The sequence below is a fragment of the Pithys albifrons genome, chromosome 3, assembly GCF_047495875.1.
Source record: "Pithys albifrons albifrons isolate INPA30051 chromosome 3, PitAlb_v1, whole genome shotgun sequence".
Lineage (NCBI taxonomy): Eukaryota > Metazoa > Chordata > Aves > Passeriformes > Thamnophilidae > Pithys > Pithys albifrons.
Window position 1 is genome coordinate 98,287,175 of NC_092460.1, and position 18,515 is coordinate 98,305,689.

Below are 18,515 nucleotides of genomic sequence, written 5' to 3' on the forward strand. Positions count from 1 at the left end.
CATCCTGGGAAGCTTGTAAAAGGTGGAACAGTTGCATTTTTATAGTGTCAGTGTATTGAGAGGCTCACAGATAATGACTTGTTGATTTTTATTTGCTTTCCTGGGCTTGTTTATACATCACCGTATTGTGAGCCAGCCAGCCTTGACTCTTCCATTCAGAAAAAGCTCTGGACCTCAGTACCAATAATTGGAAAAGGAGGTGATACGTAAAATAGGTCTCATGGCAAATTTTTCACCTTTCAGGGTGTCCTCTGCTCCTCAGCAGTCAGGCTTTTCTGATGGATGAGGAGATTTGTGTACAGTCCCCTCACATGTGTGCATGGTGCTGGGTCCTTTGGGCTGGCCTCATCCATGTGCCAGACATTCCCTGCTCTGGATCCCCCCCTGAAGTGGAAATGTACTGTCCCTTCAAAATTCTTTGTGATGAAGTGAAGGAAAATAAAGCACTGATGCCGTGACAAATGAGTGCTCTGACGTTATTTTTACAGACCTTGTAAAAGTAATTTCCTGATAAAGTCTGCAGATAAAACACAGTAGAGGAGCCAGGCTGGTGATGTGTCAGAGAGAAATGAACTGACAGCGAGAGAAGGCTGCAGCTCTCATTCTTCCTCTCCTTTTGGTCTTGAAGCCTTTTTATTTGGGTTTAAAGAGGAGAAGTCTGGGTGATACTTTTTTAAACAGGTGCTGTTGTGAGTTTTGATGGACTGCCTGTGGATGAACCTGCTGGTGGGGCTGTGGGAGCAGTGGGGCCAGTGAGTCTCTTTCTGTTGGCATGTGGCAGAGTAGGTCAGGGTTAATAAGGTTATGAAGTACAGGAGGACTTGATTCATCCAAAAATAGGATCTTTATGATAACATTATTAAAAAGCTATTGCTCAGTTCTGGAGGAGACTTTGACCCCCTGGAGACATTGCTCCTTGTAAGGGTTGGAGATTATACACTGAACTGAATAAAAATCTCTACTCCCACTGCTCTGTGCAATGACTTCCTCCCATAAGACTGCTGAGGAAGGCTGCAGAAAAGGAGACACTTGCCTTGACTTGCCCAGCAGCTTGGAGCAAAAACAGGTATAAAAACTGAGACTATACAAAGAGCATCATGGGCTGAGGGAAATGGCTCATGCTCTGAAATGGAGTATCTGAACAGAAGAGACGAGAGTCCAGCACTGACCTGGAAATCACAGCGTCACAGAATTATTTAGGTTGGAAAAGACCTTTTAAGATCATCAGGTTCAACCATTAACCCAGCATGGCCAAGACCACCACTAAATCATGTCCCCAGGTGCCACATCTGCTTGTCTTTTTTAAAATCCCTCCAGGGGTGGTGACTCCACCACTGCCCTGGGCAGCCTGTTCCAAATGTCGTGTCCCTGTCAGATGTCCTGAGGTGAAGATGTTCTTGGGGCTGTTGAGCAGCCCATCCCAACACCATATGCACAGCTGGATGCAGAAGCAAGGAGCAACCAGACAGAGGGGATGATGCTCTTACAGCTTTTAATGTCAAATGCTTTTGACTTTGAGTGTGATGGGAATTGGTTGTGCTCAGGGTAAAAAGTTGCTTAATCAATTTTAAGCCTGGGATGGATAAGCATATCTGTACATCTATTCAGGGACTAACATACTTTATTTTAGAGGCTCAGCCTTTGAAATCTCTGCACCCAGCTCTTCTCTGTAACATTAACTCCACAGGGTTGCAGGCCTTAAGGCTGACACATATCCCTGTTCATCTAAATTGCCTGCCTGCATGATACAGGATTTTTGCACCAAGCTCCTACCTTGTGGTTAAGTTGTGGCTTATTGTTCAGTCAAGGCTGAACAAACCCCTCATTTTGGGTCGAATATCTCAAGTAGAGCCAGCTTCTGTGCCTGGAGGTTTTTGCAATGATTGCGAAAAAATTTAAAGCACAGTCTTTATTCTGTGTTACATTTGTCTGGTTTTGGGTTGTAATCATGGGGTTGGGTTATTTATTGTATTGCTGAGGTGAAGAGTTGCCTGGTACCCCCATTATCACTGGACAGTGATGATTTACATTTCATATTTAAGCAGGTTATTTGAGTTTGATGCAGCAGTGTGCAAGAGTTTAACAGCATTGACAGCTCAGCTCTCTGCTTCCAACTCCCAGACTCCTGACCCTCCACCAGCTCTATATCAAAAAACTCTCTTCTGATCCCTTATTTTCTCCTCACTCCTATGCCTGATGCCATAGGCAGCAAATAAAACCTCTGTCTTCCCCTTTTAATAATGAGAGATTCCCCTCGCACAGAATAATTTTCTGGTACTGAAAACTGGAGACCTGTAGCAATAATTGCAATAAATTAACCCCGCCGTTTTCTTCATAAAACTGTCTGGGGAGGGTTCTTAATTCAGTTTGTCATGAGTCACTTTAATTACATCATGTCCACACTGATGAATGTTTGGGCAGGTAAAGGGTCTCACAGAGTTTGCCTGATAAATGCTTATTGCAAAGAGCTCATTGCTAGACTGTAAATATTTTTGCTCTGGGGATGAAACTGAGTTTGCGAGATTGCTTGGGAACAAAATGAAAACAATCAGATTTGGCTGATTTTCTCTAAGTGAAAGAAGATTTATTTTTAATTATTGCCCAGTGTGTGTTTCAGCAATAGTGTGGGGCCTTGTGGCTCTGCTCAGCGTGGTTATAAAGAAAGAAATAAAAGAATAGTCATGTCAAGTCATTCCTTGTGGGCAGGGATTGTGTGGGGCAGTGGTGTGGATGGGGGAGACGTGATGCAGAGCCCCAAATTTGGAACGTGGAAGGGACAAGTGCAAGGAGCAGGGAGGCAGAAATGGTCTAGGGAAGGTTGCTGGGGATTTGGGGTAAAGCAGCTGGGGGAAGAGTGAGTTGTGGGGCCTTGTCTGAGGTTTATGGGTGAAGAGATGCTGAGGAAAGGAGAGAAAGGGTGGCAGAACTGAAAATGGGGCTCCCAGCCCCAGAGGTTGGGTGTTTGCTCTGCACTGCTTGGCCCACAGAAGCAACTTCTGATATTATCACCAGGGTGCTGCTGTAGTTAACAGTGCTGGATGACCCACTTTTGAGGCACAAGAAAGGCCACTGCACCCTTGTGATAATGGGCAGGCAGCCACCTCCCTTGTAGCAAGAGAGTCATCAAATACGAAATAAAAGAGCACAACTGCCTGTTGCAGTGTGTGACAGTTTTGTTCCCCCACTGCTGTGAAAGCACAGAATTTTCTGGTCTCAGTGTTGGCTGCTGAAGTCCCAAAGTCTGCTGAAAGCATAGTTAAGAGCTGGTCAAAGCACAGATCTTTAAGGCAAGCTTTCTGTTTTCCCTTCTGTTGATGTTTATACTGGTTGCTATTCTCACCCCGAACTCTTTGACACAACTTTTGCCTTCTTTGGCTGTGTTTTAGGCTGCTTTTCTTTCTTTCATTTTTTTTTTTTTGCTTTTGAACAGATGAGGGCTCCAGCCTTGAGGATGCAGATTTCAACTGGGACGAGTTCCTGGAGGAAACAGGAGCCAGTGCTGCTCCCCACACCTCCTTCAAACACGTACGTGCTTTGTCTGAGCCTCGCAGATGTTCTGTGTCTTCCCTCCTCTGGTTTTCAGGGAGTCCCTGGAGAACTGAAGTGGGGTCTGACCATTTTGGGGAGAAATCATCCCTCCATGTATGTGACAACCTGCATGGGAATAGCCCCCCAGCTGGTGTTAGGTGACCTTGGTGTGTTTGCAGTCACAGCTCGAAGCTTTGTGTCTGTTTGTTCAAATTTTCCACTTTCAAGGGCTTTTATTGCTCTCCTTTTTCTTAAAATGCACTCATTTTTTCCTGTCATCTATTTTCCATCTGCATTTGGTGTCCCTCCCAATCAGTAGAGATACATCTTACAAGTGTGTCATTCCTCCTAAGCTCCTTTCAGTGCAGGTTTTACTGACTAGCAGGGTCACTGAGCACTAGAGGACAGCATGGCCTGAAGAAAGCCATCTCTCAGCCTCCTGCCTGAAGATGCTGTCTCAGAAGTGTGAGAACCAGGTACCTGGGCAGGTGGTGCTTTTCCTGGGTGAACATGGATCATACAGACAGGCACAGTAGTTAAGAGAGTCATCTGTGGCTTTGGTCTGTGTTAGCACAAGCAGCATTTGAAGTCTTTGAAATATTTACTGATGAAGAGTATCAGAGCATGCTTTGAAGAAAAGATTCTGTCTCCGAACACAGCCTGTCAGGAATCTCATTGTTTGGGACCAATTTCTCCATCCACTGTCAGTTCTTTAACATCTTCTGTTCCATATGTGTGATATCAAATGAGGACATGGGACAGAAATTCAGCTGATTCTTCAGTTCTTCATCACAGCCAAGGGACCTACTGGGAAGGTGTTGTGGTGTCTTCAGTTGAGTGGAGTCATGACAAGTCCTGGTGATTCTCAGCTGCAAGTCCCATGAAGATGCTGCTGCTCATCCTCCTACCTCAAGCATCAGATAGCAGGAGGCAGCCTTAGGAGTGTCTCCTTGCTGACAGAGATATCCTTTGGGAACAGTGTAGATGTGCTGCAGTGAGAGGGAAAGTTCCTGAGGGACCTGTTGCTGTACCCTGAATTATTTATGAGGACCCTGAGCATCCCAAGAGCCAAGATCTGATCTTACCACTACGTAAAGCAGTAAATGTCACAGACCTTCTGCAGTCTTAGACCATCTCCAAAGGTCCCTTTGAGCTGTTCTGTGACTCCAGGTATCGATGCTGGACGGGTTTGGCTGAGAAGTGCCTGGGTCAGAAGCTGGAGTGGGATGATTGAATGAGTGCTGCTCACATGCCAGTGGAGTGTTTTTTCAGCAGCTTGGCATCCTCAAGTCTGTGAAATCCTCAGTTCACCAAGTAAACCGTATTATATTTCTCTCTGTGAGTAAAAGAGGCCTTTATGTCTGTCATTTAAATGACATTTAAACCAGGAACAGACTTAACCAGATTTGCAATCTCTCTGGTTTCAGTATCAGATAAGGTTCTAAGCAGTCTGTAAGAAGCTGTCCTTAAGCATCTTACAGGGAGTGACAGGCTGTATTTTGGATGAAGACAAGGCTGGCACCTGAACTGGTGAACTGGCATCCACCTCTCGTTTATCAACAACAGCTACAGACATCCCACTGGCCCTTGAACAACAGTTATGCTGTGCCTACAGCAGGCCCTGCAGTGTCCCAAAAGAGATGCACTGGCATCTCCAGTGTCCTAAGGCAAGCTACATGTGACCTGTCAACTGCTGAGATAAATGGAAGTGACATCTTTGTGACATGGCAGAACAGTGACCCAAATAATTTACTTCTTTCAGTGATGGGTCATTTACCAGGGTACTGGGAGGGTGAATTGGTTGAGGCTTGAGCTGCTGAGGATGGGTTCAGTGGAAACACTTTACTTGGTCTGCCTGGTAAAGCTTTTAGCCCTTAATGCTTGTCAAGCCTCAAGAGTTGCTTCAGTGGTGCTGTATGACTAATCAGTATAGTTGGGTTTCACTCCTAGAGGTGCTTTGTACCTGCCTTCTACCTTGCATGTGTCCAGTGATTTGCCTGATGGAGTTGTGCAGTGTAAATTGGAACTTCACTCAAGTTACATCATCTTTCTCCCAGGCATTAGTGAGATTTAGGAAGTGAAGATGGGTACCAGTCCTCTCTTAGATGTAGTGCACCTGAAATGACTCTTTGGAGCATGTGGGACCTTCCATGATGAGTATGTGCCAGTGAAGTAGGAATGGAGCGTCCCAGACAGATTGGGAAGGAGGTGGCTAGAAACAAAATCAACTTCAATCCTGTCCCAGAGCTGCTTTTTAAGGGCAGCATTATCATGGGAGGGGGATCTCCCTGCAAAGAAGGAAAGGTAACACCATGCCTTTCTCATTTTGCAAGGTTGAAATCAGCCTTCAAAGCAGCTTCCAGCCAGGGATGAAATTGGAAGTGGCCAACAAGAGCAATCCAGACACATACTGGGTGGCTACGATCATCACAACATGTGGACAGCTCTTGCTGCTTCGTTACTGTGGCTACGGGGACGACCGCAGGGCAGACTTCTGGTGTGATGTGATGACAGCAGATCTGCACCCCGTGGGCTGGTGCACACAGAATAACAAGGTCCTGATGCCTCCAGATGGTGAGTTCTGGCTGTTTTGGTAGGGCTGTGCTCTAGTATTGGGCTGTGGGTTAATCTCCAGATTTCCAAGTGTTCTGGAATGGGTATTCCCGATACTTCCTCAGCTGGTGTTGGGTGGTACAGTCAGGGTCAGTGGATGGTTCAGTTTGCCAGTCAGCCTCCAGCAAAGGCATTTTTGCCCCAGTTGGTGACAACATAAGGCACTTCTATAAGAAGCTGTCTTAATAAGGAAACCTAGTGCTAAACTGTAAAGCTGTGATTTTCACTTAGGGGAGAAAACTCTCCTGTTCTTGTAGCAAGGAGGGGTGAAATTCAGAGTGAGAACAAACTAAAGATCAGTTTGTGTGTAACCAAAATCAGAAATTGGCTGTGCACTCAGGTGTTTCTCCCTGGAAGTTTAAAACCTTCCATTGTCAGATTCTGGCAGCTGTTAATTCCAATGGTAGATACAAGTGGTTAAAGATAGCAAAATTTGGTCATTATAGGTTAGGGCACATCCTGATTGCCAGCTCTTAGGTGCACAAAAGCTGAATGCAAGAGCTGTAGGTTACTGAGTGGTCCATGTGGAGCAGTTGGTTAATAATACAATTTGCTCTCCAGTGTGTAAGAATATATATATACACACACACACACTATGTGCATCACCAGAGCAGCTGTGTATCCTCACTGCTACATAGCTCCAAGCAGACGCATATTGTCACTGTTACTTGTAAGTATTCCTGCCATATATCCCATTTATTCTGGATCAAGGGAAGAAGAGATGAATATTTAGCCTCCAGCTTGTGCATACATTTAAGAAAACTCTCATTTAAGGATTCTGCTGCTGAAGTTACCCTTTTTCTTTCTGATACATGTGAGCATTGAAAACAGTGCATGTGCCAGTTGTGTGCCATGTGGGATTTCTTCTGGTGTAAGTGTTGCCTGACTTCCCACTGAAGTGAGCTGTGGATACAGTCTTTGATTCAGAGCTGACATTCCTGCCTTGTGTATGCCCAGCTGTCAGCTAAACTTACCTTTTTCTTCTGCCCTGTGTATTTTGAATAAACCCAAGATTGATTGTTTAAAAAAAAAAGGTAGTCCTGAAGATAAATATGGCTTAAAATTCTATTGGTTTAGCACCAATAAATCAAGCTGATGTGAGAGAGGTGAGTTATTTTATTTTATGGGTCTCTTAAACTACATTTTATTATGTGGATTATAATCAGCGTTACCAGAAAGGTGTACAGTGCTACAAACTAAATCTCAAAATGTGAGGGTCAGGGGGGTAAGAGATCTTATTGAATGTCATAATAGAAAATAACGATTGCCTTATAACCGGAGGCAACAGCTTTTCATGGATGTGTTGGAATTTGCCCTTTGGGTCGTGGCTACTTTGTGTGAATTGTCTTGCTTCAGTGACTGCAAGTGTGTAATACATCCCTTCTCCTCTGGCTGGGTGATGTAACTGTACACCAGGGTCTTAAATTTGGGTAACTGCCCAGTTGGTTTTTCTGTTGTGTTTTTTTTCCCCTTGCTCCCATTCTAAGTAAATAAACTGTTGATTTGTCATAGTATGGTTTTCAGGAAGAATAAATTAAATGCATAAGTTGTTATTTCAAAAGAGATCTAAGCCTTTAAGAACTGGGTTAGTACTTTGGAATGAGGCATCTAAAATGCCCGAGATGATTTAAGCCTTCAGGACTTAGAGAATCACAGAATCTGTGCACTGGTGAAAGAAACTGATGTTCTCTAAGAACTCTGTGGAGATTTTTAACCTTTTCAGCATTGCACACTATTTTGTTGTCAGACTTTTGGGAGAATCAAAAGCCACCTTCGAATTGCATGGGCCCATTTCCAAAGGGACTGATTCTGTACATCCTGAGGGGATCTGTTGGCAGGACTGTGTAAGCAGTATGGCCAGGGCTGGCTATCTGTCATTAGAGCTTGATTTTAATCAGGAGCTGAAGGCTTTGGTTAAAAAGCAGATGTGCCAAAAAGGACTTGTTTAATGGCCAAAATGACAGCACTGGGACAATGCCCTGTTTCTGCTTATGAATCAGATTTGACTGGTCGATCCTTGACTCACAAATGTGATGCCAGATAAGAATGGCAGAGGGATGGGACAAAGAATTTCATTGGATGGGAGAGAGATATGAGAAAATGGGCCTGTTCAGTTTAGCAAATCAATAGAACTTGATTTAATGTCCAGCACACACAGAGCTTCTAAGGGGCAGCTGCCAAATAATTATTGTTTATGATCCCAATAGTTTAATCTGCAGACTGCTACATGATTATTTATTGGGTGATGTCAGTGTTGCATCATGGTGCCTGTGGCCTGAGAGGAGAATGTCAAGTCATGTTGTGTCCTCCCATGACGTGATGGTGCAGTGCACTAGATCAGAACAGCTCCAGCCAAATGCTTGAGTTGGCAATAAAATGTATTGGCTTATGGAAGGACAGTGTGTGAGTGCATGTGTGCCTGAGAGCTTCACTCTCCACCCCCTCCTCCTCCACAGGAAGTCAAAGGAGTGAAATTGTAGTTACTTCAAGCTTTGCCATTAATTATATTTTTCTCATTACAAATCGGTGTGTAATTTGAATTGCAAACTCAACTATCCTGGCAGAATAGATCTGTTTACCATTCAAAGCAAAATGAAAATTATTTAAATTAGTTAATATAGAACTCATTTGAATGAATTGAATGTTTATTCATGAACTAGCTGAGGCAAGTGTGAAGCTGTCCTTATGGTCTGTAGCTTTGGCACTGATCAGCTCTAATGTCACGTCCTGGGACAGAGATTTCTTTTTTTATTGCATATTAACTGTGGTGTAAGCAGTGGGTAACTACTGCCTGATGTAGCTGAGTGTGAAATTTTCATCCTTTCTGACAAGGCCCTTCAGCAACTGTAATTTATATGAGGAAGGATGACCTGCTTCAGAGTTCACTGACAGTGGCAAGGCTGTGATGATAAAGAAGAATTTGTTTTCTGCACTAACAGGGTCTGGGATGTAATACAGGTTTTCCATCAGGTAGTTAAAATTTCCCCATTATATCAGCCTGCAAGGAAATAGTGACTGCTTTTATCCCCTCCTGTGTCTAACCCAAACACTGTCGTCCTCCTCAGCACAGAGCTCATGTGGTTGGTTGTCAACATCCTTCATCCCCTGGGATGTTTTACCCATTGAGCATTAAAAATTTAAGCCTAACTAAACTTTTCCCTGACTAGCAATTCCTTTAACCGTGAAAGGAAAAGAGGTCTCTTGCCTCCTTTAGCCTGTTATTTCCACGTGCTGTTTTCCTTTGTTGATGACAGTTGAGTTCATGAACACATTTACCGTCGGGTGCACGAGCAGAACCTGACAAGCGTCGTAGTTAAATTATGCATCGTGAACCACGTGGAGAACAGGAACGTCTCGTGATTGACACGTGGGTGTTTTTGTACAGATTGCAGATTTACAGCTGAGCCAACAGAGCCCAGTCTCTCCTGGCACCGTCTTAATGCGTTCTGGGATGCGCTAAAGACACTGGACGACAAGATTATTGTGTACACTTGTAATTGCCGTGGTGGTTCTGCTTTAATGTTATTGACAGATGGAAATTCAAATAGGGCATTGCTGTGTGCAGACCCACGTGGTGGGCTGGAGCCTGCTTGCTGTGTAAACCAGGAGATAGAGGAGGCTGGAGATGGAAAGAAAGAACAGCAGGGAGAGAACCAGGTGTATGTTTTGATTTTACAATGAATGGGTACAGATGGAAAAAAACCTCTCTGAATGCCAGTTGTAAGTCAATTTGGTGATCAAGGTGATCAATCATACTGTGACTGTGTAGGAAAGCAACTTTTACTTCTCTCTTTCACCACTATAAGGGGGATTAAAGATCAGAGTCTGATCCTGGTGTGAATCGAGTCCCTCTTGCACGGTGCTGAGTTTTCTTAAAGTTTATTTATCAGCTATGGCATTAAGAGTGGTGAACATAAAATATTTTGCCTGCCCAGGCTTTCTGTAAAAGCAGATGTTATTTGTTCCCTATTTGAATAGGTTATCACGTGTCTCTCTCAACTTCTACCCTAGATCCAGGCCAAAGGAGGGAAATTCCACTGAGATTTCAAGTGCTGGGTCAGATTCTGGGTAGGGTGTGGATGAAGGAGATAAAACTTGTGCCATTGCAAACTGAATTGCCTACCAGTGGCAACTTGCCTTTGTTTTATTTTTATATGTTTTCATCTGAATTGATCACAGAACACAAAGGAGAGGGGAGAAAAGGGTGAAAAGGAGAGGGGAGAAAGTGGGTCTGGTTGGCCATGTCAAAACTTAGGGCATGAGACTCCTTGGATTCTGCATAGCCAGAAGGTGATCTGCTGTGTTGCATGTGTGCATTTGGTGTCATTGAAGACTTCCTGGGTTCACAGAAGGCTTTTTTGATGGTCACAGCTCAGGGTGGTGCAGATATGGTCTTTCAGCATCATTCTTGGAGGTCCCTTGTGTCCACAAAGCTTGTCTGTGGGTTCTTCAGATTGGCATACATAGATAATATTTCTGACAATAGATGAGAGCCTCCAGAGCTTCCCAGTGAGAGACTACAATCATGGATATTGTTTGGTTTTTTAAACTGAAGCCAACTTTCCTCTGTTAATCTTATCCCATAGAAAATAAAAATCAAATCATGCCTGAAGGTCCATGATTAGAGTGCAGGTAGAGGGAAAAGGTGGGCAGGGGGAACTTCTTTTATCTTTGTGAGGAGTTGACTCATCTTCATTAACTTACCTGGGATGAGTTTGCTTTTCTACTGGTATAACTGAGAGCAGATCTGGCCCTGGTTTAGCTCTTACACTGAAGGCTCACCTGAAATATTACTTCCTAAGAGCTTGAGGCTGGAGAAAATGAGTAGGCATTCAATGAGCTTATGGTGTTTTACATCAGCGAAGAACTGGGCCCTCGAGCCAAGTAAAATGAAACTCGGAAATCTTCTTTGGCAGGTTGCACTGTCAAAGACTCTGGATGTTTCTAAAGTAGTATATAGGGCTGGGGTTTTTTAAATCTTCTCTGCCCAATCTTCATCTGCTTATTCCATCAAAACCAACTTTAGACTAACCTAATGTAAATAGATGGCAGGATTTCTTTATTTTAAATGCTGCTAATGACTCCTAGTACAGTGTTTTATGTGTGCTTTTCAAGTCGACTTTAGCAGGCTTTTAATTATGCAGGGATGACGTTAGCATAAATAACTAGTCAGCAAATAAATGTCAATTAAATATTCTATTAGCATAGTAGGCAGCTTTATGCATTGGCATAGGACATTTAGCAGATTATACTTAACTAGCATGTAAAAAATAAGCGTTTTTTTTCTTCGCTCTCCTAGTAAGGGCAAAGAGGAGGAGAGGAGGTAAAAATAATGCTGGCTTTGACTGAAGATCCAGGGGTTTTGGGGACTGAAATTTGCCCTGGTAGGAGTCACATCAGTGGGCTCTGGTGTCTCTTGGGCATTTACAGCGGCTGGAAATCACTGGAGCATGTCATGGCTTGGCATTTGCCCCTGGCCCCACAAAGCCCCTCCCAGACTTGCTCCCGAGAAAAACATATTTTCATTACAGCACCCACAGTAGATTTTCCTTCCCTTCCTTGACATGGCTCAGATCTCTCCATCTGGGATGGGAAAATTCAGGAGTTATCCCATTGCTTGTGTGGCATCAGGATAATGCTGTCCTGATAGGGAAAATGGTCTTTTCACTGTTGTGTGAAACTCCAAGTCTTTTGCATGTGCTGTTGGCTTTAGCTACTTTCAAAAAACTTAATATTGCCAAGTGAGGCCTTTCTGGGGTAAACTGAGTGTAACAGGCCCCCTCCACGTGTCTTTTGGGATTGCAATTAATTGTGGAACTACTGTGTAAATGTGGCACAGCCTGGCCAGTGGGTCAGGCTTTGCAAGAAGTTCCAGTTGTAGACTTTATTAAATGCTGAGAGTTTTGATCATCTCCAGGTCTGCTGGACTTGAGGTCAACCCTTTCTGTTTTGATTTTCCTTTTTTAATGTAATTTTTCAGGTCTAGAGGCACAGTTGCAGAGAATCTTGCAGGGATGAGATGCTGGCAGTTTTATCAGATAGACTCAGGAGTAAATGATTTATCCTGATGTTTCAGTTGTGAAACTCAGACAAAGAAACACTTCCTGAGTGGGAAATGTGAGGTGTGCTCTGCTCTGGCTTTAGCTGGGACTGCTGTGAGTGATGGAGGCAATTGAGGGGAAAAATCAATGTTTGGTTAAACACAGATCCTTTTGTTTCAAGTTTTTTGGGAATGCAGTGGAGGTTGTCCTTAGGGAACATACCTACCACAAGACTCCCAGCCATGGCTCTGCAGTGACCCTGTGGTTCAGCTACATGGCCATGGGGTCCTGTTGGGCTCTCTGCTAAGGGGAAAGTTTTCCCTGGGATGAAGCCTCATCAGCTGGGGTCATTCTTTGTGCTTCTCTATTTGGTGGAACTGGCTTAGAGAAGGTGTTTTTTCACTTGACAAAAACACAAAAGCAAAGTCTCTGCTTTGTTCTCATCAGTATTTTCCTTTGGAAAAAACCTGTTGTTTTTCCCCTCAGAAATGTCAGGATTATTGTTTTTGGGATTAAGTCCCAAATGTTGTTTTTAGTCACAGCAGGGTAAGCACCACAGACTTGGGTGATGTACCTTCCTTTCCCTTTTGTTTGGGTTAGACTTTCTCTCTTAAGGATGTGGCCTCTCCTTGGGAGTCATCCTAGGATGTCTTATGGATGTCCCTTAGGATGCTCTTGTGCCTGGGGAGCTCAGCCCTTGCCAAGTATCAGACATCTGAAAGAATAAAGTGTGAAAGATGGTTTAGGTTTCCAGTAAAAAAAAAAAGCCCAAAACTTGCACATGAAACAATCTCTGTTTGTTAAAAGCAAGAAAAGAACACACTTTAATCAAAACCTAATTTTCCAGTAAGAAGCAATTTCACCAGAAACGTACCCAGAGACAGCGACATCTGCTTATGCTCTATTTATATTTATTTATTCTCACAAACAAATGGAGGAAGGGAAATAGGAGCAGGCCTGACCAGACAGCCTGTGGTCAAACAACACAGGGATGCAGTGAGTGTGGGCACCAAAATTTCATGGGGATCCTGGAGTGCACTTGAAGTTCCTGTTCAGCCTCTGCTTTTGGGTGCTTTTTTATCATAGAATCATAGAATGGTTTGGGTTGGAAGGGACATTAAAGATGATCCAGTTCCAACCCCCTGCCATGGGCAGGGACACCTTCCACTAGACCAGGTTACTCAAAGCAATCTCTTGAACACTTCCAGGGATGGGGGATCCACAGCATCTCTGAGGTTGATAGTGCCTCACTACCCTCACAGTAGAGTTTCTTCCAGTTATCTCGTCAAAATCTACTCTCTTACGGTTAAAAGCCATTCCCCCTTGTCCTGTCGCTCCATGCTCTTGTCTGAAGTCTCTCTCCATCTTTCCTTGTAGGCTCCCTTCAGGTACTGGAAGGCCACTATTAGGTCACAGAATCACAGACTATTCTGAGTTGGAAGGGACCCACCCCAAAGCCTTCTTTCTCCAGACTGAAAGATCCCAATTCTCTCCGCCTTTCCTCACAGGAGAGATGTGCCATCCCTCTGATCATCTTGGTGTTGCTCCTCTGGACTCAACTCCAGCAGGAACAGATACCAGTGCAACTCCTTAGAGAATTGGCAGTTTCATTGATGCAGTTGTCCCCTAATGCAAATCCTGGATTTTTGCACACTAGGGGGAGGAAAGTGCTTTTAATCTCTGACTATAATCTGTCCCCATTCCCATGCTGGACTGAGCTATGTATTCAGCAAACCTTGTAAAACAGTATTACATAGTTTTACAGCAAACACTGAGGATAATACAGCACTGTTCACATGAGTGTGTTATTAACCCAATTTGGAGCATGGGTTTAATCTGGAGGTTGGTTGGCAGCCAAGGAAAGGTTTAAGAATTGGTTCACCAGTGGAGTGAGATTTGATAGCCAGTGACTCAGACATGCCCATACTGAAGTGAATACACTTTCTGCCTCCTTTTCCCTTGATTGGATGGACTGTCTGTCCTGGCTTTTATTTCCACATACTGCAGCCTTCTTCCATAATGAGTGGTGTTGCCATTGCCATGGCAGGAATGCTGTAAAGCACCTCATGGTTTGTAGCACCAGGAGGATCCCTTTTGAGTGGTACAGTGAAAGCAGAACTACGAATCCTTTTATGATTAAGGAAGCAGCACCTTGTGTACAAGCAACAACAGAGCTGAGGATCAGGGATATTGAAATGAAAACTGAAAGCCTAATGCTTTTATAAACAGTCTGGGGGGGGATAAAGGTGGGGGAAAGAAAAGCAGTGATTTTCGGGGACTTTGACAAGTTATAAATATATCTTGAGTGAAACCAATAGTGTGGAGCTTTATGAAAGATTTAATGAATAAATATTTCATGCCCACATGGTGCTTCTACTGTAACGTGTGCTGTTGGTAAAAAGCAATAAACAAAGAACCTCCTTCAGGGTTTGTTTGGGCTTTTAAATTAAACTAATTTAATCAACTTTTTCAGTCAAGCTTGATATTGGTTCATTTCTGTACACAGCACTGTACTTGGTTCTGTTTGTTTTCTCCTGATACCTGTTCTGCTGTTTGAAAGATGCTTGAATATCAAAGAATGATACAGTCCATCCATGGTGTGCATCTGAGTTTTCAAGGCAGGCAGCACAGGCTGACTCTTTCCTTTTCCTAAAGCCTGAGCAGCCATCCATCCTGTGCCATCACAGCTGTAGGTGTTACAGTATCCCAGCTGAGGTCATTGTCCAGCAGGGAGATCACTTGAGCATGTTACTCATTTCTGAATGTGAGCAAGTAGGATTTTTTTTTGGCTTTGGAAGCCTTCAGCATTCAGTTTGCTGCTCGAAGGACTGGAACTGGCCTGAAGTGCTCTAGAGTCTTGACCCCACATGGCCAGTGAGGCTTGAACACTCTGCCCTGAATTTCAGGGATTTATGCAGGGACTTGAGTGTGCTACTGATGTTTCTGTATGGTTGGCTGTCATGACAAATGGCCAGGAAGAGATCAGGGTATGTATTAGCTCTGTGCTCCATGTCTTTTGCAATAACTGTTATAAAATCTGCAGGGACCTGAATTTGCCTTGGGAACAGCAGGACTGGAGTTGATGCTTTCACAGCTGGACCATGCACGTGAAAAGGAAGTAAGACAGTTGGGAGATAAAAGCAAGGGGGATAAGAGGGGTAGAGCTGACTTTGGGAAGGCATCAGTATGAGCTGAGGATCTGCTCAAACTCGCACACTGGTGCACTTTGTGTGAAGTGGTGACACTGGAGAGAGGTGCACAGAATAAGGCATTTCTCAGCTTTTGCCAAAGAAGCTGAGCTGCTTCCTCTCCTCCTGGCTTTTTTTTGCCTCCTGTGGAACCACTTGTTTTTGTAGTGGGCAGCTTTGGGAACTGAAATTTATCCCTCTTGGCTGGATGGAGTGCAGCCCCATGAGGTTTGTGCTGCATTGTGAGCAGGGCTTTGTATTAGAAAAGGGGTTGTATTAAAAATTGAGGAAGTTTTGCTTGTCCAAACCTGTACAGATCTCAGTCTCATTTATTTTTAGTGTTATTAGGCCATGCATCAGATTATGTCTGTAGAGATCAGAGCTCAAGCCTGTTGTACAGCAAAAGAGTTCAATTTTGACAAAGATTGATGGTGCAAAACTCCTTGCAGTGGGGCTGAGCTGTGATAGGTGACTTACCCAGCCAGAAATGTTGGCAGGACTAATTTCTGTTGCAGCTCCTGACCTCCTGCAAGGAGGACACGTTTCAATGGGATTCCAGCTCTGTTCAGGGTGCTGGGTGCACTTAGGATGAGCAATTGAGACCCCACAGCTTTGCCTTCTGCTGCTCATGATTCTGATCACAGTGCACAGGGTAACACTGCAGCCACTGTGACTAAACCATTGGTTTTGGACCTGACATTTACTACAAGTTGTGCTGGAGGAACAAAGATACAGGAGGAAAAGAGTAATTGCAGCATGAGGCAGAGACTGTGAATGAGAAGCTGTATTTCCAAGGAAATACTGCAGGAAAAGGCTATGAGCAGACATCAGGCTTTTCTGTGAGTAGAGATTTTCTTGTTCTTCAGAAGCAGGTGGAACAGGGTATATTTTTGACTGGGAACCTTTGAGACCATTTCAAGTAAAATCTTCCTTCACTGATGCAAAAAGCCCTTTCTATCCTTTGCACAAAACATCAAAATCCTTCTCCCAAGACATTTAAGTGCCAAGATGTAAATTATTTTATAATCAGTCTCAATGAGACTCCTAAAAATACGTGGTTGAGTAGACAGTAAGTTTTAGATGTACTGACTGTTACTCTGTGTTGAACCACCCTTTGACATGATCCAACTCTTTGGTTCAGACCACATCAATACAGAACAAAATGCAGAACAATTGAGCATCTGTTCACTGTTGAACAGAAGAATTACTGCTCCATTTGTAGGCTTGGTGTGTTGTCACTGAGGAGACTACACTGTCATTATTATTCAAGCAAATACCAGTGATGTGTGAGCCTCACTTGTGACTCTGGAGATTTCCACACCTTGAAATCCAGCAGAGAATATCCAGAGTTGTGCCTCCACACTCACATCATCTCCCAGAGTATGTTCTCTGAAGCTGTGGAACTAGAAAACCCAGAAACCACAGAAAAATGGGAGGATTGAGTCTGAAAGCATAACAGGGAGTGCAACTCTATTTTGTCACTATCAGCTTAACTAGTGTCTAGCTCAATGCGTTTTTAATAGAATATTCTTTAAAAATTATTAGCTTGAGAGATTTTAAATAGTCATTCTTGGTAATTGCATTTAATTTCCCCCCCCCAGTCTCCTGTAATTTTCCCCAGAGGAGTTCTGGAATGTAAATGCCACCTCAGCTGTAAGACTAGGCCCAGGTACTTAATGATATAGTAGGTAAAACATGGTCAAACTTAATTAATCACTATTGGAGACATCTGTGGAGACTTAAAAAACCTCAACCCTACCCTTTATATTCTAGATTAGGTACAGTTTGGGGTTCTTTCATCAGAGAAGGAGGTGATTTTTGGTACATTAGATGAGAACTTGAATAGGTAAAAATAGCACAAGGGATTTGATCCAGAGCATGCCAAAATTGCTGTATATGTTTCTGCCTCTTTGATCAGTTTGAAGATTAAATAATGGATATTAGACCTGAGCTGAGAGAGGGTTTTCTGAGCTCTCTTAGACCAAGGACAAACCACGTGCAGTGTCATGTCTTCAGCAGAGCATTCCTTCAGATGCACCTGGGGCGCCTCAGACTTTGCTGGTGAGGAACATGAATATAGTGAATTTGGGAAGCTGCTAGTGGCAGATGCAAGCACCAGCATGATCCCGAGCCAGCTGTGACTGCCACTTGATTTTTCCTTCATTACACATAATAATGTGGGCTCCCAGTCACCGTGGAAGGGATTTGTTTCCTGAAGCAGCCCATATGCTCCTGGAGCCCGTGGAAGTAGCTGTTACACAGTGCAGGGTTTTAAGTGGTGCTCCTATAAAGCATTTTCCTGATGACAACTAAAAATCAATTCTTCTAACCCAGATTCCACATTCTGGGTCAGTTCTGGCCCTTTTGCATGGCACTGGAAAGCTTTTGCTCTGAATTCCCAAACAATTTTTTTCTATGTCTCTGTGTGTGCTCTCACTTTTGTTTGACTTCGGTCACAAAAGAAAAAAAAGAACATAAATAGGTTTAAGGACGTGATGAAACCCATCCTGATTGATGGTTTATTTTGGGTTTGTGGGGCAGAGCATCCACCTCCTGCATTAGTAGCTAAAAAAAGCCTTTTCCCCCACTATCCATTGGGAATAGATGAAGAAACAAGGGTAAAGTCAGCATTTTCAGGCCATGCTATAAAAATGCAGCTACTTCCTAAACTGCTGAGGTTGATCTAGAAAATATATCCAGGGAAAACTTTGCCAGGCTCAGGAAACCATCCTGTTTTGTATTGTACCAGTTTTGCTGAAAAGGCTCTGCTGTGATGAGTATAGATCCTAAAGAGAGGGAAATCTGCAATTCTCCCATGCCAAGCAACCCTGGGAACGTTGCTGAGGAATTCCTGGCAATGTGAGGCACCTGCACCCTCTTCCATAGAGTCTTGCTTTTCTTTGAGTCTTTCTGCTGTTTTTGAACTTGGCAGCCTGGGCATCAGTGGGTGGATCTATTTGGAAAGCCTCTTCTGTAGAACATCTACAAAACTTTAATTTTTTTAGAAAGAAAGAAGCCAGAAAAACTTAGAGGAAACATTGTATGATGAAGATGAGATGGGCTCACAAAGCACTTGAATGAACCTTGGCTGTGCACTAATATTTAATTCAGCAGTGAAGGCATTTGGGTTTATTGGAGCATGATC

General features: G+C 43.6%; 1 protein-coding gene across 1 annotated transcript in view; it reads left to right on the forward strand.

Annotated features, from left to right (window-relative positions):
* The window catches only part of SFMBT2 (Scm like with four mbt domains 2), a 116,319-nt gene that overhangs the window by 16,044 nt on the left and 81,760 nt on the right, over positions 1–18,515 (forward strand). The window contains exons 3-4 of the mRNA XM_071552858.1: positions 3,431–3,525; positions 5,862–6,102. Of these exons, the coding sequence (XP_071408959.1) occupies positions 3,431–3,525; positions 5,862–6,102 (336 nt within the window). The remainder of the gene's footprint in view (positions 1–3,430; positions 3,526–5,861; positions 6,103–18,515) is intronic.